Source organism: Phocoena sinus, chromosome 18 (assembly GCF_008692025.1).
Source record: "Phocoena sinus isolate mPhoSin1 chromosome 18, mPhoSin1.pri, whole genome shotgun sequence".
NCBI classification, from domain to species: domain Eukaryota; kingdom Metazoa; phylum Chordata; class Mammalia; order Artiodactyla; family Phocoenidae; genus Phocoena; species Phocoena sinus.
This window is the reverse complement of record NC_045780.1, coordinates 47,062,944-47,086,924: the sequence shown is the minus strand read 5'-3', so window position 1 is coordinate 47,086,924 and position 23,981 is coordinate 47,062,944. Positions and strand designations below refer to the sequence as shown.

The window sequence follows — 23,981 nt, the reverse complement described above, 5'->3', positions numbered from 1 at the left end:
AGTTTTAATTTTGAATATGATAAATATTAACAGATATAGTCTATATAAGCAAAATCTCTTTGGGGTCTTCAATAATTTTTAGAGTGTAAATGGATGCTGATATCAGAAAGATTTGAGAACACTGCCATAGATCAATCCTACATACAGACTTGTGTAACCAACACTGCAGTTGAGATCCTGACCTAGATCCGTAACGATCGCCCTCATGCTGTCCCTTTATAATCACACCACTCCCCTCTTCTTTAATGTCCCTAACCCCTGGCAAACACTAATCTGTTATCTCTATAATTTTTCATTTGAGAACATTATAAACTGCCACAGTTTATGATAAAATAATTCATTTCTATGGATTATCCAGCCATTAACTTTAGAGCCCTATTTATTGCTTGAATTTGGAGGTCAATGGCCAAGACCCTTTAAAATTTGGTGATCTGAACACCATTCACTCACTGCCTTCAGATCAGAGCCATAAAATAATTTATCAATTAGGTACTTCAAAAGTTATGGCAAAAGAAAAAAAAGTTATGGCTACTATAGAAATGGCAAATTTTAGTCTGGAAATATATGCATTTTTTTTTTTTTTAAATGATACAAGACACTTACAGACACATATTCAGGAATAGAAAGCTGATCTTCTGGAAGACCTTTTAGGTTCATATATTGGTCTTCTGTCAACTCAAAGTCACGCAGGTTTCGACGAATATCTCCAGCTTTCTCTCTTAGCTGAAGGTTTGTCTCTTCTAGTTGCTTCTGTCTCAATAAAATAGTTTCCATTTCTTGTTTCATTAGTTCTTGGTATTTTCTACATTAGGAGAGAATGTATAGCAAGCTTAAAAAAATCACTGAGATCTAATTTTCTCAAAGTTCCTTTTTTATAGTAACATAAAATTAAGAAATGAGAAGCTTAATAGTATTTTTGGCTCCAGCTAAATGCTGACTTAACCAGTTAAACACGAAATGACAATGCTATACTAATTACTGAATGTGTAGCCACATAAATTATTAAATAGAAAATTAATGTTCTTAATAATGTTTAAAATTCAAATTATAAAATTATACATGTCTTCTCCTTAAGGTGTAAATCTTACATATCTGCTTTGGACCCTACTCATTAAAGTAATTTTCATTTGTCTTTATCCAGTTACTTCAAGGTGTACCTCTTTAAGATGGCAACACTGAACCACCATAATGTATTCATTCAACCAATGAGGTAATGAAATCAGTAATCCACACATAATCAACCACCTTTCTCAAGGAATCCATGTAGTACACATTGTTAGTTGCCCACCCAAAAATTTTGAGCAGGAAGGCACCCTCTGATTTTTCCCCCTCCTACTGTATCACTTCCATCAACATACAAACATGCTGCTATTCGTCCTGTCTTAAAATAAATGAACAAACAAGCTCCCACAATTTTTGACCCTCTTTCACTGCCCCTTTTGTTTCTCAAAAGTTTTCTGTATGTGCTCTCTTCAATGCCTTTCCTCTTAAACCCAGGCCAATCAGGTCTGGTAACATTCAGATTGCTAATGATCAATTCTCAGTTCTTTCCATCCCTATCAATAGCACTTGAGACATCTGATCTCTCCCTCCTTATACACTTTCTTCATCTGGCTTCCCAGACACCATATTTTTTTCCTCTTCATTTTTATCCTATTTTCTTGGTGGCACTTTCTCGGTCTTATTATCTAGTTTGCCTTAGTGTTGGAGTACTCAGTCCCCTCCTCTGTCTGTGTTCACTCCCTTGGGGAATTCATCCAGTCTCGTGACTTAAATACCATCTATATCCTAATGACTCCAGATTTATATCTCTAGATCAGACTTCGCATATACCTCCACATGGATTTCTAATACGACAACTCTAACTTAACATGTTCCAAATTGAACTCCTGCTCTTCTCTCACAAACCTATGGTTTCAGCATCTTTAGTTTTGAATTTTATTTATTTATTTTTTTATACAGCAGGTTCTTATTAGTTATCTATTTTATACATATTAGTGTATGTATGTCAATCCCAATCTCCCAATTCATCCCACCACCACCCCCAACCATCTTCACTTGACAGCAATTTCATCCCTTCATTTATTCAGGCCAAAAATGTTGGTACAATCCTTGATTCCTCTTTCTCTCCTAAACCCCACATCTAATCCATTAGGACATCCTATCAACTCTACCTTCAAAATATATTCAGAATCCAACCACTTTTTACCACTATCAGCTATCAAGAGAATTACTGCAATAGTCTCCTACTGCCCTCTCCACTTCATTTAATTTGATCAGTGCCTAAAGAAATAGAGTAGAAGTCCTATTATCCAATGCAGTGGTTTTCAAAGTGTTATCCCCAAACCAGTAGCAGCATTAGCATCATCTGGGAACTTGGTAAAAATGCAAATTCTCAGGGCTCAACTCAAATCAGAATCTGAGGGTGGGACCCAACAATCTTTTTTCAGCCCGGCAGGTGGTTCTGATGCATGCTAAAATTTGAGAACCACTTATCTAATGAGATAGTAGCTGATAATTGGTCTGATAATTTTTTAAAATATAAGTTAAAGAGTAAGATCTTATAAAGGGAAAAGACACCTACTTTACACATTTACAGCTAATTAAAATATAGCATAAACATTCATTGGCAACATTTTTTATGTAGGGTACAGATTTTTTGTAATATGGAGATATGCTTTGTTTATCTGTAAATCATTTTTCATGATTTCCAAATTTGATTTCTTTACAATGGCAGGAGACCTTTTGAAAAGACACTTGGGAAATCTGAGGATACTTTTTATGGATTTGATTTTTGCCCCTAATCTCTAAACACCTCTTGCTTACACTTAATTTGATGATTTTTAGTCACTCACTTTAATTGAATCTTTCCAAAGAATTCATTATAGTTTGCAAAGAAATGACATATGTTTTTGTACTCATTTTAAAATATAATTTTAACTAAGTGTAAGTATGATTATGTAAGTATAATAAATATGACTGGCATAGGCATATTTGAGAGTAAACACAACAGACTCTGGATAAACACACAACTGAGGTGGAGGAAGTATGTAGGCAAACAAAAGATACATTAACCCAGAAGAATTCAGTGGGCCATAAGAATATATCAGTATGTTCTACAGAGCAAATGAAAAATTTAATCCAGACAGCCAGTTAAGTGGTGGTGAGTTTAGAGAGCTTCCATTGTCATTTATGGTTCACTGACACTGGCAATATTTTTGAATGAATGTTGAATTCTGGCTTTTTGAATTTTGTGTACGTATCAAGTAGTTTTTTTTGTCAGTCTGGATGTAAAAATTATTACCGTCTTTAAGATTTCTCTATTTTAGCTTACGATCACATGCATGAATACGTAATGACATTACTAACTGCTAGACAGGTATTGCTACTTATTTATTTATTTATATATTTGCGGTACGCGGGCCTGTCACTGTTGTGGCCTCTCCCGTTGCGCAGCACAGGCTCCAGACGAGCAGGCTCAGCAGCCACGGCTCACGGGCCTACCGCTCTGCGGCATGTGGGATTTTCCCGGACCGAGGCACGAACCCGTGTCCCCTGCGTCGGCAGGTGGACTCTCAACCACTGCGCCACCAGGGAAGCCCGGTATTGCTGCTTTTTAAAACTTTTACCTGGCATCCTTTTGTTGAAAAGTCAATTGGTTTTCTAATCTCAATGTTAGTAGCTGCTTCTGGTGAAGTGCATCATTAAGCTTCTCTTCCAATTCTTCAATCTTAAAAAAGAGAAAAAGATAAATTATACGGTCAGTTCACAAATGTATCGTTTAATAAAACCTTCTGTTTGTTCATAAAAATGGTTGTTAAACTATGCTTTGGGGCTTCCCTGGTGGCGCAGTGGTTGAGAGTCCGCCTGCCGATGCAGGGGACATGGGTTTGTGCCCCAGTCTGGGAAGATTCCACATGCCGCGGAGCAGCTGGGCCCGTGAGCCATGGCCGCTGCGCCTGCGCGTCTGGAGCCTGCGCTCCACAACGGGAGAGGCCTCAACAGTGAGAGGCCTGCGTACCGCAACAAACAAACAAACAACAAAAAAACTATGCTTTGAATCTGCTGCCTTATGAATGTTTTCTTGCCAGGCTGTCATTAAGATCATCTTTTCCCATTAATCTAATCTAAGTGAAAAACCCTTTGACAACTGGAATTTTTATGCTGGTGCCTTGCCCAGCTAGTTATTTCCTGGCCACCCTGAATATATACCTCAGATCCATCTATAATCTCTGCCTACTATACATCTTCAATTGACTACATGGGTGTTGCTATAAATGTCCAAAATGAACCTAGTCATCACCCTCACCTATTTTATATTCCTTACATCTCCCTGGTCTCCAAAGCAAAAAAATCCGAGTCACGCATATTTGATATATCTCCTCCATTGCTTATTCTTATCTGACATCATTTTTATTTTTACTTTTATTTCCATCTTTATTGGAGAATAATTGCTTTACAATGGTGTGTTAGTTTCTGCTTTATAACAAAGTGAATCAGTCATACATATACATATGTTCCCATATCTCTTCCCTCTTGCGTCTCCCTCCCTCCAACCCTCCCTATCCCACCCCTCTAGGTGGTCACAAAGCACCAAGCTGATCTCCCTGTGCTATGCGACTGCTTCCCACTAGCTATCTATTTTACGTTTGGTAGTGTATATATGTCCATGCCACTCTCTTTGTCACAGCTTACCCTTGCCTCTCCCCATACACTCAAGTCCATTCTCTAGTAGGTCTATGTCTTTATTCCTGTCTTACCCCTAGGTTCTTCTTGACATTTTTTAAAATTAAATTCCATATATATGTGTTAGCATACAGTATTTGTCTTTCTCTTTCTGACTTACTTCACTCTGTATGACAGACTCTAGGTCCACCCACCTCATTACAAGTAGCTCATTTTCGTTTCTTTTTATGGCTGAGTAATATTCCATTGTATATATGTGCCACATCTTTATCCATTCATCCGATGATGGACACTTAGGTTGTTTCCATCTCCGGGCTACTGTAAATAGAGCTGCAATGAACATTTTGGTACATGACTCATTTTGAATTATGGTTTTCTCAGGGTATATGCCCAGTAGTGGGATTACTGGGTCATATGGTAGTTCTATTCGTAGTTTTTTAAGGAACCTCCATACTGTTCTCCACAGTGGCTGTACCAATTCACATTCCCATTAGCAGTGCAAGAGTGTTCCCTTTTCTCCACACCCCCTCCAGCATTTATTGTTTCTAGATTTTTTGATGATGGCCATTCTGACTGGTGTGAGATGATATCTCATTGTAGTTTTGATTTGCATTTCTCTAATGATTAATGATGTTGAGCATTCTTTCATGTGTTTGTTGGCAGTCTGTATATCTTTTTTGGAGAAATGTCTATTTAGGTCTTCTGCCCATTTTTGGATTGGGTTGTTTGTTTTTTTGTTATTGAGCTGCATGAGCTGCTTGTAAATTTTGGAGATTAATCCTTTGTCAGTTGCTTCATTTGCAAATATTTTCTCCCATTCTGAGGGTTCTCTTTTGGAATTGTTTATGGTTTCCTTTGCTGTGCAAAAGCTTTGCAGTTTCCTTAGGTCCCATTTGTTTATTTTTGTTTTTATTTCCATTTCTCTAGGAGGTGGATCAAAAAGTATCTTGCTGTGATTTATGTCATAGAGTGCTCTGCCTATGTTTTCCTCTAAGAGTTTGATAGTTTATGGCCTTACATTTAGGTCTTTAATCCATTTTGAGCTTAATTTTGAGTGATCTAATCTCATACTTTTACATGTACCTATCCAGTTTTCCCAGCACCACTTATTGAAGAGGCTGTCCTTTCTCCACTGTACATTCCTGCCTCCTTTGTCAAAGATAAGGTGACCATATGTGCGTGGGTTTATCTCTGGGTTTTCTATCCTGTTCCATTGATCGATCTTTCTGTTTTTGTGCCAGTACCATACTGTCTTGATTACTGTAGCTTTGTAGTATAGTCAGAAGTCAGGGAGCCTGATTCCTCCAGCTCCGTTTTTCGTTCTTAAGATTGCTTTGGCTATTCGGGGTCTTTTGTGTTTACATACAAATTGTGAAATTTTTTGTTCTAGTTCTGTGAAGAATGCCAGTGGTAGTTTGATAGGGATTGCATTGAATCTGTAGATTGCTTTGGGTAGTAGAGTCATTTTCACAATGTTGATGCTTCCAATCCAAGAACATGGTATATCTCTCCATCTATTTGTATCACCTTTAATTTCTTTCATCAGTGTCTTATAATTTTCTGCATACAGGTCTTTTGTCTCCTTAGGAAGGTTTATTCCTAGATATTTTATTCTTTTTGTTGCAATGGTAAATGGGAGTGTTTTCTTGATTTCACTTTCAGATTTTTCATCATTAGTGTGCTAGAATGCAAAAGATTTCTGTGCGTTTTGTATCCTGCTACTTTACCAAATTCATTGATTAGCTGTAGTAGTTTTCTGGTAGCACCTTTAGGATTCTCTATGTATAGTATCATGTCATCTGCAAAGAGTGACAGCTTTACTTCTTCTCTTCCGATTTGGATTCCTTTTATTTCCTTTTCTTCTCTGATTGCTGTGACTAAAACTTCCAAAACTATGTTGAGTAAGAGTGGTGAGAGTGGGCAACCTTGTCTTGTTCATGATCTTAGTTGAAATGGTTTCAGTTTTTCACCATTGAGAACAATGTTGGCTGTGGGTTTGTCATATATGGCCTTTATTATGTTGAGGAAATTTACCTCTATGCCTACTTTCTGCAGGGGGTTTATCATAAATGGGTGTTGAATTTTGTTGAAAGCTTTCTCTGCATCGATTGAGATGGCCATATTTTTTTTCTCCTTCAATTTGTTAATATGGTGTATCACATTGATTGATTTGCGTATATTGAAGAATCCTTGCATTCCTGGAATAAACCCCACTTGATCATGATCCTTTTTTTTTTTTTTTTTTTTTGCGGTATGCGGGCCTCTCACAGTTGTGGCCTCTCCCGTTGCGGAGCACTGGCTCCGGACACGCAGGCTCAGCGGCCATGGCTCACGGGCCCAGCCGCTCCACGGCATGTGGGATCTTCCCAGACTGGGGCATGAACCTGTGTCCCCTGCATCGGCAGGCGGACTCTCAACCACAGCGCCACCAGGGAAGCCCGATCATGATCCTTTTAATGTGCTGTTGGATTCTGTTTGCTAGTATTTTGTTGAGGATTTTTGCATCTATGTTCATCAGTGATACTGGCCTGTAGTTTTCTTTCTTTGTGACATCCTTGTCTGGTTTTGGTATCATGGTGCTGGTGGCCTCGTAGAATGAGTTTGGGAGTGTTCCTCCCTCTGCTATATTTTGGAAGAGTTTGAGGATAGGTGTTAGCTCTTCTCTAAATGTTTGATGGAATTTGCCTGTGAAGCTGTTTGGTCATGGGCTTTTGTCTGTTGGAAGATTTTTGATCACAGTTACAATTTCAGTGCTTGTGATTGGTCTGTTCATATTTTCTATTTCTTCCTGATTCATTCTTGGCAGGTTGTGCATTTTTAAGAATTTGTCCATTTCTTCTGGGTTGTCCATTTTATTGGCATAGAGTTGCTTGTAGTAATCTCTCATGACCTTTTTTATTTCTGCAGTGTCAGTTGTTACTTCTCCTTTTTCATTTGTAATTCTATTGATTTGAGTCTTCTCCCTGTTTTTCTTGATGAGTCTGGCTAATGCTTTATCAATTTTGTTTAACTTCTCAAAGAACCAGCTTTTAGTTTTATTTAACTTTGCTGTCGTTTCCTTCATTTCTTTTTCATTTATTTCTGATCTGATCTTTATGATTTCTTTACTTCTGCTAACATTGGGGTTTTTTTGTTCCTTTTTCTCTAATTGCTTAGGTGCAAGGTTAGGTTGTTTATTCGAGGTGTTTCCTGTTTCTTAAGGTAGGATTGTATTGCTATAAATTTCCCTCTTAGAACTGCTCTTGCTGCATCCCATAGGTTTTGGGTCGTCGTGTCTCCATTGTCATTTGTTTCTAGGTAGTTTTTGATTTCCTCTTTGATTTCTTCAGTGATCACTTCATTATTAAGTAGTGTATTGTTTAGCCTCCATGTGTTTATATTTTTTACAGATCTTTTCCTGTAATTGGTATCTAGTCTCATAGCGTTGTGGTCGGAAAAGATACTTGATACAATTTCAATTTTCTTAAATTTACCAAGGCTTGATTTGTGACCCAAGATATGATCTATCCTGGAGAATGTTCCATGAGCACTTGAGAAAAATGCATATTCTGTTGTTTTTGGGTGGAATGTCCTACAAATATCAATTAAGTCCATCTTGTTTAATGTATCATTTAAAGCTTGTGTTTCCTTATTTATTTTCATATTGGATGATCTGTCCATTGGTGAAAGTGGGGTGTTTAAGTCTCCTACTGTGAATGTGTTACTGTTGATTTCCCCTTTTATGGCTGTTAGTATTTGCCTTATGTATTGAGGTACTCCTATGTTAGGTGCATAAATATTTACAATTGTTATGTCTTCTTCTTGGATCGATCCCTTGATTATTATGTAGTGTCTTTCTTTGTCTCTTCTAATAGTCTTTATTTTAAAGTCTATTTTGTCTGATATAAGAATTGCTACTCCAGCTTTCTTTTGGTTTCCATTTGCATGGAATATCTTTTTCCATACCCTCCCTTAGGTCTGAAGTGCGTCTCTTGTAGACAGCATATACATGGGTCTTGTTTTTGTATCCATTCAGCCAGTCTGTGTCTTTTGGTGGGGGCATTTAATCCATTTACATTTAAGGTAATTATCGATATGTATGTTCCTATTCCCATTTTCTTAATTGTTTTGGGTTTGTTATTATAGGTCTTTTCCTTCTCTTGTGTTTCTTGCCTAGAGAAGATCCTTTAGCATTTGTTGTAAAGCTGGTTTTGTGGTGCTGAACTCTCTCAGCTTTTGCTTTTCTGTAAAGGTTTTAATTTCTCTATCAAATCTGAATGAGATCCTTGCTGGGTAAAGTAATCTTGGTTGTAGGTTTTTCTCCTTCATCATTTTAAATATGTCCTGCCAGTCCCTTCTGGCTTGCAGAGTTTCTGCTGAAAGATCAGCTGTTAACCTTATGGGGATTCCCTTGTGTGTTATTTGTTGTTTTTCCCTTGTGCTTTTAATATGTTTTCTTTGTATTTAATTTTTGACAGTTTGATTAATATGTGTCTTGGCGTGTTTCTCCTTGGATTTTTCTTGTATGGGACTCTCTGTGCTTCCTGGACTTAACTATTTCCTTTCCCATATTAGGGAAGTTTTCTAATATAATCTCTTCAAATATTTTCTCAGTCCCTTTCTTTTTCTCTTCTTCTTCTAGAACCCCTAAATTCGAATGTTTGTGCATTTAATGTTGTCCCAGAAGTCTCTGAGACTGTCCTCAGTTCTTTTCATTCTTTTTTCTTTATTCTGCTCTGCAGTAGTTATTCCCACTACTTTATCTTCCAGGTCACTTATCCGTTCTTTTGCCTGAGTTTTTCTGCTATTGATCCCTTCTAGAGTATTCTTAATTTCATTTATTGTGTTGTTCATCGTTGCTTGTTTCATATTTAGTTCTTCTAGGTCCTTGTTAAATGTTTCTTGCATTTTCTCTATTCTATTTCTAAGATTTTGCATCATCTTTACTATCATTATTCTGAATTCTTTTTCAGGTAAACTGCCTATTTCCTCTCATTTGTTAGGTCTGGTGGGTTTTTATCTTGCTCCTTCATCTGCTGTGTGTTTTTCTGTCTTCTCATTTTGCTTATTTTACTGTGTTCGGGATCTCCTTTTTGCAGGCTCCAGGTTCGTAGTTCCCATTGTTTTTGGTGTCTGTCCCCAGTGGCTAAAGTTGATTCAGTGGGTTGTGTAGGCTTCCTGGTGGAGGGGACTAGTGCCTGTGTTCTGGTGGATGCAGCCGGATCTTGTCTTTCTGGTGGGCAGGTTCACATCTGGTGGTGTGTTTTTGGGTGTCTGTGGAGTTATTATAATTTTAGGCAGCCTCTCTTTTAATGGGCGGGGTTGTGTTCCTGTCTTGCTAGTTGTTTGGCATAGGGTGTCCAGCACTGTAGCTTGCTGGTCGTTGAGTGAAGCTGGGTGTTGGTGTTGAGATGGAGATCTCTGGGAGAATTCTGCCATTTGATATTATGTGGAGCTTGGAGGTCCCTTGTGGACCAGTGTCCTGAAGTTGGCTCTCCCATCTCAGAGGCACAGCACTGACTCCTGGCTACAGCACCAGATCCTTTCATCCACATGGCTCAGAATAAAAGGAGAAAAAGTAGAAAGAAAGAAAGAAAGAAAGAGGATAAAAGAAAATAAAGGTAAAACAAAAGTTATTAAAATAGAAAAATCATTAAAAAAATTTTTTAAAGTAAAAAAAGAAAAAAAACAACGGACGGATAGAACCCTAGGACAAATGGTGAAAGCAAAGCTATACTGACAAAATCTCACACAGAGGCGTACAGGTACACACTCAGAAAAAGTGGAAAAGGGGAAAAAATAATAAATCTTGCTCTCAAAGTCCACCTCTTCAATTTGGGATGGTTCATTGTCTATTCATGTATTCCACAGATGCGGGGTACATCAAGTTGATCGTGGAGATTTAATCTGCTGCTCCTGAGGCTGCTGGGAGAGATTTCCCTTTCTCTTCTTTGTTCTCACAGCTCCCGGTGTTCAGCTTTGGATTTGGCCTCGCCTCTGCATGTAGGTTGTTGGAGGGCATCTGTTCTTTGCTCAGACAGGACGGGGATAAAGAAGCCACTGATTCGGGGGCTCCGGCTCACTCAGTCCAGGGGGAGGGAGGGGTACGGAGTGTGGGGCGAGCCTGTGGTGCCAGAGGCTGGTGTGACGTTGCAGCAGCCTGAGGCGTGCCATGCATTCTCCCAGGGAAGTTGTCCCTGGATCCCGGGACCCTGGCAGTGGCGGGCTGCACAGGCTCCCCAGAATGGAGGTGTGGAGAGTGACCTGTGATCGCACACAGGCTTCTTCGTGGCAGCAGCCTTAGTGTCTCATGCCCGTCTCTGGTGTCTGCGTTGTTAGCTGCGGCTCGTGCCCGTCTCTGGAGCTCCTTTAAGGAGCGCTCTTAATCCCCTCTCCTTGCGCACCAGGAAACAAAAAGGGAAGAAAAAGTCTCTTGTCTCTCCGGCAGCTCCAGGCTTTTTCCTGGCCTCCCACGTGGCTAGCCATGGTGCACCAACCGCTTCAGGCTGTGTTCACGCAGCCAACCCCAGTCCTCTCCATGTGATCCGACCGAAGCCCCAGCTTCAGCTCCCAGCCCCGCCCGCCCCAGCGGGTGAGCACACAAGCCTCTCGGGCTGGTGAGTGCTGGTCGGCACTGATCCTCTGTGTGGAAATCTCTCCACTTTGCCCTCCGCAACCCTGCGGCTGTGCTCTCCTATGCAGCTCTGAAGCTCCCCACCCTCCGCCACCCACAGGCTCCGCCCGCGAAGGGCCTTCTAGTGTGTGGAAACCTTTCCTCCTTCATAGCTCCCTCTCACTGGTGCAGGTCCCATCTCTATCCTTTTGTCTCTTGTTTATTCTTTTTTCTTTTGCCCTACCCAGGTCCATGGGGGAGTTTCTTGCCTTTTGGGAGGTCTGAGGTCTTCTGCCAGCGTTCAGTAGATGTTCTGTAGGAGTTGTTCCACGTGTAGATGTATTTCTGGTGTATCTGTGGGGAGGAAGGTGATCTCCGGGTCTTACTCTTCCACCATCTTCCCCCTCTTCTGACATCACTGTTTTTATTGTTGAGTTTATTCCGTAAAAAGCTGTCAAAACTATACCATCCTCTTTAATACCCAGTGACAAGTCTTCAGTTAGACCCCTGTCATCTCTCACCTGGATTATTATAATGGTTTCCTAACTGGTTTCCCTGCTTTCAGTTTTGTCAATCTCCAAAACTATCTTCCTTTATCTTATCTTTTAAAAATGCTATCAAAAATTTATTTCCCCAGTTTTAAATCCTTCAGAGGGTCCTCACTGTCTTCAGAATAAATTCCAAACCTAATGGCATACTAATCTTTCTTGATCTGGCCCTTACCTACCATGTCTCTCATCCCTAGCTTAAAAGAAAACTCTGTTCCAGCAAAAGTAAGTGCTTGCCATTTCCCCAATATGCTGTGCTCCCTCTTAAGCCTCCATGCACCTGAGTTCACTCTTAGACTATTTAAAAATTCTTTACTCTTTCCCTTTCAACCCAGGCAGTTCTTTTTCACCTTTTAAAATATGCAGATTAATTTAACAGTCAGTCCTTAATATATTCAAGTGAATTCCTTTCGCATCATCAAATTCTCCTTCTCTACTGAACTACTCCTGTCATTAAACAAACATGTTTTTGTCTCCCATTAAAAAACCCAACAAACCACTCCCTTGATCCCACCACTTCCTCTGCCACAGTACCATTTTCTGTGCTCATCATCAGAGCAAAACTTCCATATGGTTTTTGTCCCACACTATTCCAGTAACAATTCTCGTTAAAGTTATGAACCCATCCATAATGCCCAGTCCAATGGTTATTTCTGCGTATTTATCTTACTTGACAGCATGATTTGGCAGAGCTGACCACTCCATCCTCTTTCAACTTATGTGATACTCCTCCTGGTTTTCCTGCTTAACTCACTGGACCCTCTCAAGGTTCTCAGGTTCCCTTGCTGGATTTTCTTCTTTTAACCCATTTCTAATATTTGACTACTCCTTGACTTGGTTTGGGGCCCTCTACTCTCCCCACGTAATGCCATCAAATCCCATAGCTTTAAGTGGCACCTACATGCCGATGTATATTACGTGTGTGTGCCCCCCCCCCCCACACACTCCCTGGTCATGGACTGTCCTCTAAAGTCAGAGCGACAATTCTATTTACGAGTCTAATGGGTGGACATTTAAAGTTTAACATATTCAAAACAGAACTTAAACTTTATCTCCTATATCAGTTTTCTCCCAGCCTTCTATTTCTCAATAAACGGCTCCAGGTGATGAAGCCAAAAAGTTAGGAGTCTTACATAAGGCAATAGCCTAATACTGTCTTCCTCTTCTACCTTATCTGCTCTTAGTCTATTACTTCACCAACATTTTGAAAATAAAAATCAGGACATGTCACTCCAGCTGCCTAAAATCTGCAAATGGCTTCTCTGTTACATAATCTAAAGCAAGGGTTAATATACCATGGTGATGGGCCAAATCCAGCCCATGTCCTGTTCCTGATTATCCACAAGCTAAGAATAGGTTTTACATTTATAAAGTTGCTAAAAGAAAAAAAAAAAAAAGGAAGAATATGTGATAGACCATATGTGGCCTGCAAAGCATAAAATATTTACTGTCTGGCCCAGGCCTTTACAGAGAAAGTTTGCTGACTCCCTATCCAAAGCAGAAAACTCCCACTGCTGAGCAATGTCACGTCACATATCTTGAAGATATCTTGTTTAATTGTTGTTTGATCATGTCCCATAAAAAAGGGACTCTGTCATATTTACTGCTATATTCCTGGCAACATGTCTCGATAAATGTCTTAAATCAACAAAAGATAACCACATTCCTCGTAATTACTATTTTGCAAATCAAGAAAACTGTTACCACAAGGAGAAACTTCCATTTTTTCCAGGGTTAGAACTTCTACAATTTTAACTGACTTTTAGATTAAGTCCCTCAACTCAGAGACAGTCAAGCTAGGGAGATTCACTCCTCCATTTCCAAGCAATAAAGAACCCACAGATCTCCAATGAGAGATAAACCAAGAGAGATTTTGGCATTTAAAAATTGACAAGCAAGAAGAATGAGGAAGAAAGGAGTAAGGAGGGGAATAAGGAAAGCAATTTAGGTAGCAATAAGTGGGGATAAAAGTGCAAAGCTAACAATCCTCTAAGATTAGGAAGTTTGGCCTGAGCGGCTCGCCTTCCCAGTGCTCTCAGTCAGCAAGCAGCTGAGTGGGGAGGGGGAATCCATGATTTTTAAGTTTCCTGGGACCAACCTGCTTCTGTCAAATCAACATGGGTCGAGGCATTCTTAGTAATAAACTGTACCACCAGTAATAAGCTATAATAAACATAAGCATTGTACCCTTGCCATATTGGCGTGGAGAGGTTATATTATATAGATTCACATATTACCGAACTAAAAAAGACCTTGATGAGTGGAAAAAACTGTTACTTGTCTCCCAACATCAAGTTTTCCCCTCTTTCTCAGGTAACTCTGGTTTTTATTAGAGACAACAATCTGTCCAGTTAAAGACTTACACTTCCCAGCTTCCCACTCCAACCATTATCATGGAGCTATAGTCTTGGGAGGGAAATTTATTTTTGTAATGCTAGAATGTGACATTTTCATCTTCGTATCCCTGATGTTCAATGTACTAGTAAGCTTTGGAGAATGAATGAGTGGCTAAAAATACTGTTTCTTCATCAATCCCAGACTCACACTTTTCCACATTTTTCATCTCTGAAGCTGGAGTGCATCTTACAAACTACAGCACATAACAGTTTAACTTGGAAGTGTTTAACGCTAGCAATACACATAGTGGTACGCCTTCCAATCCAGGTGGCTTGGATTTGACGAATTAAGGAAGAGTAATTCTTCTACCATATAATACTTCTTCCCATATTTGACAGCAAATATATTACCCCAAGGGGTCTCTAAGCAGGACAACCCTAGTGCTCATAGACAAAAAACACAGGAATGTAGAGCAGGCAGCTACTCTGGAGAGCAATTTGGAAGTACACTTAAATTAAGTAGACATATACCCTGTGAGCCAGAAATTCCACTCCTTAGTATATATGTCAAAGAAATGTTCACACCAGGTCCAGAAGAGGAATGTCTAAAGAAGGCCACGTTGCATGTGGTGGCAAGGAGCTAGAGGCACCCTGGGTGCCTATCACTGCGGGAATGGGTGGACGGATGGGTAGACACACACCTGAACTGTGTAGCTGCTGGAAGCAAAGGACTAGACTTGCACATGGTAACATGAAGGATCTTAAAAACCGCACTGAGTTGAAAGGAAAAACTATAAAAGAAATAAAATCTAAAACAAAACATGCAATTCAGATTTATGTAAAGGTAAAAAATAAGAAAAATACTCGTGTTCAAGAGAAATGTTTATAATAACCATAAGTTGAGTATAACCTTTAAAAATTGTGAATCACTATGTTGTACACTTGAAACTTATATAATACTGTAAATTGACTGTACCTCAATAATTTTTTTAAAGAATAAATGCTAAAAGGAAAAAATAAACATAGAGAAAGGGAGGAAGAGAAATGAATTATGGGAATAAAAAGAATAAATGTACAAAATAAGAAGTGATCTTGCAAGGATCAATGATGACTATGTGTCATAAGCTCAGGAATATGACTAACTTAATCTTCTACATTTTCAGCCCAATCAGAAAACCACAAAAGTAAAAAACTATACTAAGCACCATGGGATACAATAATAATAATATACAGTGCTGAATAAATATAACTACTATTATTTATTATATACCAGGCATCTAAGAGCTTATGTGCCTTGATTAATTTAATCCTCCAACAACTCCATGAAGTAAAAACTATGATTATTCTTATTTTACAGGAAATCAGGGAAAAAAAAACTTAAGGAATTTGCTCAAGGTAACTATAAGGGCTGGGATTCAAACTCAAACTGTGTGTGTCTGGAACTGCAGCTCTGATCTGTTATACCAGAAAGCCTCTCATGAATAAATCACCATGCCAATAATGTAAACGTTACATTTTAAAAAGGAGAGAAGCTATTTATAACCAAGCACAATGCAAGCTGAAAACAAATAATTTAAAAAGTGGCCAAACAAAATGTAATTTTCAATGTGGTATACAGTTGGCACTTAATAGAATATTTGTTGACTGAGTGGGTAGATTAACAAGTGGGATACTACCTCAGGCTTCTTCAATGACTTCCATTGAAGGAGGTCTTAAGGATAGAGATACACGAGCCAGTAACACTGTGGCAGTCCATTTGAAGAGTAAAAACAATATGATTAAGGGAAAAGAATGGGAAACCACAGGATACACTGATAAAATACCAAGTGACCTAGTCTAGGTAGGTGACTTCATAAAGAACCTAAAAGGAAGTCTTAGGAGGTTTACTTGGATGGAGCATAGGCATTCGACTTCTTGGTGTTAATCCCACCTGGCGCTATCAGTTCCATCTGAATGGCCTTGGCAAGCTATTAACCAGTTATGGTTCTGTTTTTTTCAACAGCAAAATGAGGTTAAGTCACTCAGTTAAGAAACAGCTGAGCACTTACTAGGTGCCAGGGACAGTTCTAAGTGCTGGAGATACAACAGGGACTACAAAGAAGTCCCTGTCCTCAGGATCCTTACACTTTATTAAGAGAGACAAATACCCAACAAACAAGGCAGGTAGTCCTATGAGCATAGATGTAAGGCACAGAAAATAAGCAGAGTGAAAAAAATGAGAATATTATTTTAGTTAATAACAGCAACAATGACTAATACTTATTGTGTGCTTACTAAATATCAGTCTAACTTATTCTATTGATTCATTTAATATGAGAGGTCAGAGAAGATCTCCCTAAAAGCTCCTACACCTCAAAGAGATGTATGGCTTAAATGAGATAATACATGAAAAAGCTCACAGAACAGGGTCTGGCACAGAATAAGCACTCAATAAATGTTAGCTACTAATATATATATTTAAATGTACCTAAATGATTTCTTTACATCATCAAGACCTTGGGATTTAGGACATTTCATTTTCCTAGAGAGGCATGGTCAAGAAATTTTTCTAGCAGCATGATACTTATACATAGGCAAGAACTAGCCAAGACTGACTTAACAAGAGAGAAGGTAAATATAACTGAAACAAAATGGGGAGGGGAGGAGATAGGAAGAGGTGGGATCAAGAGCAAAGATGGAGGGTTTACTACTGGAAAGAAAAGACTTTCTCAGAAGACAGAAGTAGTAAGAGTTACAATGTTTATCCTGTCTTTCTGAAATCACTGTCAATTTTTTATAACTAGCGACAACTTTACCAGGCCTTACATAAAACACTCCGTAACTGTAAATAAACACACAAGGCAGAAAAACAAGGACTAGGGCATCCCTTGTTACTTGGCAGATACCGCTTGTTAAAGAATAGGGTAAATGAATGTTACACTTGGTACTATGACACAGTAACTATCAAAGAGCAAGATATAAAGAAACCAAATCTCCATGCTAGAGGACTCAACAGATTCAGTAATGTAATAATGATCTTGATTCTCCCTATCCAACTAGTCACATCAGGGCTAATTCTCAATGAAGCAGAAAAAACTTGGCCAGAAAAAAAACACTGGAGAAAATATACCTCACACATTCAAAAAACTGAGCCTAGGGGCTTCCCTGGTGGCACAGTGGTTGAGAGTCCACCTGCCGATGCAGGGGACATGGGCTCGTGCCCCGGTCTGGGAAGATCCCACATGCCGTGGAGCGGCTGTGCCCGTGAGCCATGGCCGCTGAGCCTGTGCGTCCGGAGCCTGTGCTCCGCAACGGGAGAGGCCACAACAGTGAGAGGCCCGCGTATGGCGAAAAAAAAAAAAAACTGAGCCTACAGAAGCAATTCATCCCTGTCCACCTTTAAGTCACCCCTTCTTTCAAGACTTTTTATTTGGTACACAGAACTATTATTCACTTCCCTTCTCCTTTTATTTTACTTATTTATTTAATAAATTTATTTATTTATTTTATTTTTGCTTTGGGTCTTCACTGCTGTGGGCGGTTTTTCTTTAGTTGCGGTGCATGGGCTTGTTGCGGTGGCTTCTCTTGTTGTGGAGTGCGGGCTCTAGGTACGCGGGCTTCAGTAGTTGTGGCTCACGGGCTCTAGAGCACAGGCTCAGTAGTTGTGGCGCACAGGCTTAGCTGCTCCGCGGCATGTGGGATCTTCCCGGACCAGGTCTTGAACCCGTGTCCCCTGCATTGGCAGGTGGATTCTTAACCACTGCGCCACCGGGGAGGCCCCCTTTCTCTTTTTAAAAACAGTTTTTTTTAACTATGCAAGAAAATATAATTATTTTCTTGATATTTTAAATTTATCATTTCAAGTTCAGATTACATAAACTTAATTCTTATATATCTGCAGTTTCAAGACAATAAAGCACACAGATAGCAAATTTACACGTGATCTTACCTTTGTAAGATAATCAACCTTCAAATTGTCGATCATCATATTTTTCTGTGATAGCTCTATTTTCAGTAACTGAATATTATGAAGCAGTTCTTTCCGTTCAATTAGCTGCTTGGTAATTTTGACTTTACCGTCTCTCTCTTCTGATGAGGAAATATCATCTGTAGGAACTGTTGTTTCTAAACTAATATCTTCAGATTCCAGAGAGCTAGAGATGTTCAGTGTTTTTGATGGCTTGGCAACTTTTCGAGACATTTTTAATTATTATGGGTCACTTTTCTTCTCCAATTCTATTTCAATTTTCTGTAGATTAAAAAATATTGATTTAAACGTACTCAAACATTCTCTATGGAAAGCATAAAGTATATCAAAGAGATACTAAGGGTTCCCTAAGTAAATATTAGGCAAACTGGAGGACCCCAAATCTAGGGCAGATTGGTTAAGTTACTGCTCAAATCAAACATATTAAATCAAACTCATTAAGTCTTATTCTAAAACATACTTTTTTTAGAATTAATTTTTCTTGGCATATAGTTGCTTTACAATGCTTTTTTTTTTTTTGAACCCATACTTTTGATGAATAGAAAACCCAGTTCCTGGGGGCAGGACTCTTACTTGGAGTAAACAAAGAAATGTATGAGATAAACAATAAAGCCCTAAATCGCTAGTACCCAGGAATACTACTAATAAAAGCAGCACATGTTGAAGATAGAGAAGTTTCGTCTGAGTTGGTCAGGGGAAGGTTATACAGAGGTAGGACTTAGAATCTTGAAGGATTTGGAAAGGAGTAATAAAAAGGAAAAATCATTCACATATTAAGGTTGGTATAGAAGTGATGAAAGTGTAAAACAACAGAGGGACATAGTAGTAGTCAGCCTGGGCCAAGCCCATGTGAATCTGAGTAGTGACTCCAAACACAAACACAGAAGGGTTGTCCCTTATACATAATCAAGACTGTGGAGGACCTTGAATGTTTCAGTATGTTCGAAATTTATTCTACAGGCAATGAGGCATCAGTTAAGTTTTTTTTAAAAGGTAAATAGTGAGATAAAATTTTTTTATAGACTTGCAGATAGCAAAATGAAAACAAGAGTGTAAAAGACAAATTCCTCGAACTCCTTACCCTTTCACAAAAATGTCAGCAACTCCCTCGTTTTAATACTACACGATATAATAAGTTACGGTATTGTAGATACCAGTTTTTCTAAACTGAACGATTAGAAAAAAGGTGTGTGGAAGGGAAACCTAAGAACTCTGACTGGATCGGCTTCCCTCGTTTTTAAAGGGAAAGGGATAAGGAAAGGCGAAATCAAAGACAGGCAACATCACCTGGGATACAAAGGGTCCGGGACTGGCACTGCCCACACGTGCGGCGTGAAGAATAAAACGCGAATTTGGCAGCATCAGAAGATTCCTTGTCCCAGGCAAAAAAGGTAGGGGCGAGCCGTGAGCTACCTGGAAAGCTTCAATTACTCCACGTCGCAGGCTAGAGAAGCCGCCACCGCCGCTACCTTAGGTGAGCTGAAGGTGTCTCCAGACAGCAGCTCGGGTTGCAGTCTCTTAACGAGAAATCAGAGGTCGGTGACCGTTAGCACCCGTAACCAAAATAACCATTTCCGCACAGTGAGGAAGCTGCAGCAGGCAGACGCCCGCGCTACCGGAACTCAGCCCGCGTCCACCAGGCGCGGAAAGCAATGCATGCTGGGAGATGGAGTCCGGAGGCGGCCCTGCTCAATTCGCGGGCGGAAATGGCTCCGGGCTCCTCCCATCTACCCGCTTTCGCCCAATCCTCGCAGCCCTCAGAGAGCCAACCAACGGCTGTCTCGAAGTTTCCCCACAAGAGGGGTTTACTAATATCCTGGAGGGGGAAGGAGCAAACCTCTGGGTAAAGTGTAGTTGTGCGACAGGGCTCCAAGCTTGACGTTTTCCGCCGGAAGAGAACTGTTGAGGTCGGGATTCCAAGCCGCGAGGCAAGATGCTCAAGTCCAGGACTTTCTTAAAAAAGACGCGGGCGGGCGGCGTGATGAAGATCGTGCGCGAGCACTACTTGCGAGACGACATAGGCTGCGGTGCGTCTGGATGCGCGGCGTGCGGAAGTGCGCACGAGGGCCCGGTCCTCGAGCCGCAGCCCCTGGATCGGGTCAGCAGCCTCTGCCCACAGCCGCACTACTTGCTGCCTGACACCAACGTGCTGCTCCACCAGGTGCGCCGGTAGGCGGGCGAACCGCGGGCACAGCGGCGCCACCGGGAGAAAGGGAGATAGGGAGACTGATCCCCAAGGAGGAGCGACTTGGGCAACATCACGTACTTTAGGGAAAGGCAAACCCCGTCAGGACCTATGCCTCCTGCCCCCCCAGGCCGAGGTTCTTTTCCATGTACTGTTTTGGTTTTTTTTTTTTTTGAGTTCTTGGAGTTATAGGAATTTTAAATACGTCAATTTTCTAACTCCTGGTGTCTCTTCTGCCTTAGATTTTAATGTCTGGAGGTCGGGGACCTGGGCTTCTGTGGCCTCCAGCCTGCGACCCCCAGGCAGCTTGTAAGTGCCTACGAACGAAAGCTATGTGGGCCAACGTATTACTTTATTAATGAAGTTAATTCTACAAAGTTTTGTAATTAGCCTATTTACATGTGTACTTTTTTAATGGACCTGAAGGGTTTTCTGTTGCAAAATAGCTCCTTATTTAATGTACGGTTAGTGTTTTTTTTTAACCGGCAGAGTTTCACGTTCAACAGAAGCAATTTATGAATGAACAGAGGAAAAATTAACTCTTCGTTTATTTATTTATTTGTTTATTTATTTAAAAGATTGATGTCCTTGAGGACCCTGCCATCAGGAATGTCATTGTGCTACAAACAGTTCTCCAAGAAGTGAGAAATCGGAGTGCTCCGGTATATAAACGAATCCGAGATGTGACTAATAACCAGGAGAAGCATTTCTATACATTTACTAACGAGCACCATAGGTAGGGGGGAAATTATGTCAATTATCAGGAAACTATAGAATTAGCTGGGGGGAGAGTTCCTGGCGGTAATCTGTGACATCGTCAGAAGATACACCATAGGTTTCATACTTCTGAGAGTAATATTTGGTTCTTACAGAGTTTACAAATCTTGCTAAGTTCACATAGGCATTGATTGGGTCAAACCCAGAACCAAAGTCTCCTGGCTCCTCGGCTATGGTAGGTACTTTAATTTCCAAAATGTTTTCATTTTGAATTGGTTTTAGCATGAGTCGAGCAATAGGATTTTGGAAGACGAGATTTGCCTAGGTTCCTGGTATACCATATTAAGCGAATAACCAACAAAGGTTAATAAAATATAGGAGTTTGTGAAGGAAAGTTTTAAAAATATAAAGCAGATATATTCTTAATGAGCTCTTAACAGTTAAACTAATACCTTATAACTGATCACATTGACGACAATAAGGTTAAGAAATAGAAGTCTTTATGTTTCAGATTCAAGACCTTTGTTTGAACTTAATGTGTGATCTTAGAAAATATGATATTGCCTGTTCCTTATGTTACAGAAATAATTTATGATGTACCTAGTACATCATAAATTAGTACCTAGCATAAAGTAAGTACCTAGCTTACTTTTTTTCCTTATAAATTTATTTTATTTATTTATTTTTGGCTGCATTGGGTCTTCATTGCTGCGCGTGGGCTTTCTCTAGTTGCGGTGAGCAGGGGCTACTCTTCATTGTGGTGCGTGGGCTTCTCATTGCGGTGGCTTCTCTTTTTGAGGAGCACAGGCTCTAGGCACAAGGGCTTCAGTAGTTGTGGCACGCGGGCTCCAGAGCGCAGGCTCAGTAGTTGTGGCACACAGGCTTAGTTGCTCTGCGGCATGTGGGATCTGGACCAGGGCTCGAACCCGTGTCCCCTGCCTTGGCAAGCGGATTCTTAACCACTGCGCCACCAGGGATGTCCCTAGTTTACTTTTATTAGATCAGAGTTTGTCAATGTTGGCACTATTGACATATTGGACTGGATAATTCTTTGTTATGGGAAGGCTGTCTTAGGAATTGTAGGATGTTTAGCCACATCCCTGGCGTATATGCACTAGATGCCAGTAACAGACCTCCCCTTCCCCACCGATCCACCGAGCTGTAACAACCCAGAATGTCTCCAGACATTGTGAAATGTCCCCTGGCGGGGAAAATCACTCCCTGGTTGAGAACTGCTAGATGAGACAGTAGATGTAATAATGAAATCCCACTGGAATATGCAAATTAAAAATATTTAATTTCTCAAATTTCTCTTCTTTATTCTTTTTTTGTGTGTGTGTGGTACGCGGGCCTCTCACTGTCGTGGCCTCTCCTGTTGTGGAGCACAGGCTCTGGACACGCAGGCTCAGCGGCCATGGCTCACGGGCCCAGCCATTCCGTGGCATGTGGCATCTTCCTAGACCGGGGCACGAACCCGTGTCCCCTGCATTGGCAGGTGGACTCTCAACCACTGTGCCACCAGGGAAGCCCTCTCTTCTTTATTCTTATATCCCACACTTAAATACTGTTGTTATAAAGAACATCAGTAAAGCACCTGTAGACTTCTTATTTCTGTCTCCTCTCGAAATCCAGAAACAGAAACTTCACTGTTTTTCAGCGCTCAAAGACCTAGTTTCTGTGGAGCATGATCATTGGATTTTTAATCCAAGGTTAGCAATTTTGTTAGCTTAAGTGCAGTGAATAGAGCTTAGCAATACTGGGGTTGACAGGAAGAATTAAGACACTCGAGCAAATCTCATGTCAGGTTGTTGCTCAGTCATGCTAAAACCAATTCAAAAATTTATGAGTGTCTTTGATAAGCTTAAAAGCATTATCAGGTGTATTTAATGGTGAATAATAAAATAATTCTGAAAACCATATAAATAAGTACAGAATTCTAAAATTGAGCTTATAATTTTTAAGAAGTAGGTAGAAGTTGTTGTGCTGAATTTTGTTATTGTACTTAAATTTAGCTTCGAAGAACAGATTTAAAGAAATAAGTATGCTGACATTTGATAGCTCAGAGTGGATAGACTTAGAAGGAATATACAATCATATCTGTATCTGGTCTTTAAGTCCCTAGATGGTGTTTGTCATTTATTCAGGGTTTACCATGGATAATTTATGTGCATTATGTATTTAATAACTATACATTAATCATATCATCACAGATCATCTAATCATACAATCAATAGCTTTTAGGAATTCCTGTTAATCTACAGTTTGAATGAAACTTCATTATCAGACCTGCAAAATTTTAGTATAGTTTTTTTCCAACAAACTATTACTTTTTTAATGTCCCAACTTCAAGTAGAAATTCTGATCTTGAATTTTTCTTTTGGTGAAAAAAATTTATTTTAGTCTTTTTTATTGCTCCATTAATGTGATTTTCTTCTTTTCCAAGTAAGTTGTTGTCTTAAAAACGTGACTAGGGGGATCTTATTTGTTTCCACTCTGAGGTATAAATGTGAATACATTCAAGAGAAAAAGATGTACCATTGACTTTAAGTTTAGTAATTATTAGGCATTTATGTCCTAAGACTTTTTACATGTGCTTGATTCTGTTGTTTTCCATTTGTTTCTTTTTTTTCACTTTCTATTACACTTAGAGAAACTTATGTAGAACAATTACAGGGAGAAACTTCTAATGACAGGAATGATAGAGCCATTCGAGTAGCAGCAAAGTGGTACAATGAACATTTGAAGAAAATGTCGGCAGAGAATCAGCTGCGAGTTATCTTCATAACCAATGACAGGAAAAACAAAGAGAAAGCCATAGAAGAAGGGATACCAGCTTTCACTTGTAAGTCTCCATGGAGACCGGACTGTTAGTTCATGTTTGCAAATGCATATAAAAACTATCATCAGGCCCATAATCAGATGTTCATTTGACCATTTGGTATTTTCATAG

General features: G+C 39.8%; 2 protein-coding genes across 8 annotated transcripts in view; one reads left to right on the top strand and one right to left on the bottom strand.

Moving 5' to 3' along the window:
• Positions 1-19,758, bottom strand: part of PIBF1 (progesterone immunomodulatory binding factor 1) — a 212,087-nt gene extending 192,329 nt beyond the window's left edge. For 3 of the 5 annotated variants that reach the window (XR_004346695.1, XM_032611461.1, XM_032611462.1), the window contains exons 1-4: positions 19,417-19,749; positions 18,091-18,390; positions 3,630-3,730; positions 604-802 (exon numbers count right to left, since the gene is read on the bottom strand). Coding sequence is in view for 4 of the 5 variants with exons in the window: in XM_032611461.1 (XP_032467352.1) it covers positions 604-802; positions 3,630-3,730; positions 18,091-18,342 (552 nt within the window). In the remaining variant the exon portion in view is untranslated. Of the gene's footprint in view, positions 1-603; positions 803-3,629; positions 3,731-4,846; positions 4,885-18,090; positions 18,391-19,416 lie in introns of those variants that run through there. The other 2 variants (XM_032611460.1, XM_032611464.1) reach the window with 2 other exon arrangements.
• Positions 19,759-19,950: 192 nt separating this feature from the next.
• DIS3 (DIS3 homolog, exosome endoribonuclease and 3'-5' exoribonuclease) overlaps positions 19,951-23,981 on the top strand; it is a 29,201-nt gene continuing 25,170 nt past the window's right edge. The window contains exons 1-4 of one of the 3 annotated variants that reach the window (XM_032611540.1): positions 20,152-20,290; positions 20,557-20,623; positions 20,893-21,050; positions 23,680-23,873. In XM_032611540.1, the coding sequence (XP_032467431.1) occupies positions 23,780-23,873 (94 nt within the window). In that variant the 5' untranslated portion in view covers positions 20,152-20,290; positions 20,557-20,623; positions 20,893-21,050; positions 23,680-23,779. Of the gene's footprint in view, positions 20,291-20,556; positions 20,624-20,892; positions 21,051-23,679; positions 23,874-23,981 lie in introns of all 3 variants that reach the window. The other 2 variants (XM_032611538.1, XM_032611539.1) reach the window with 2 other exon arrangements.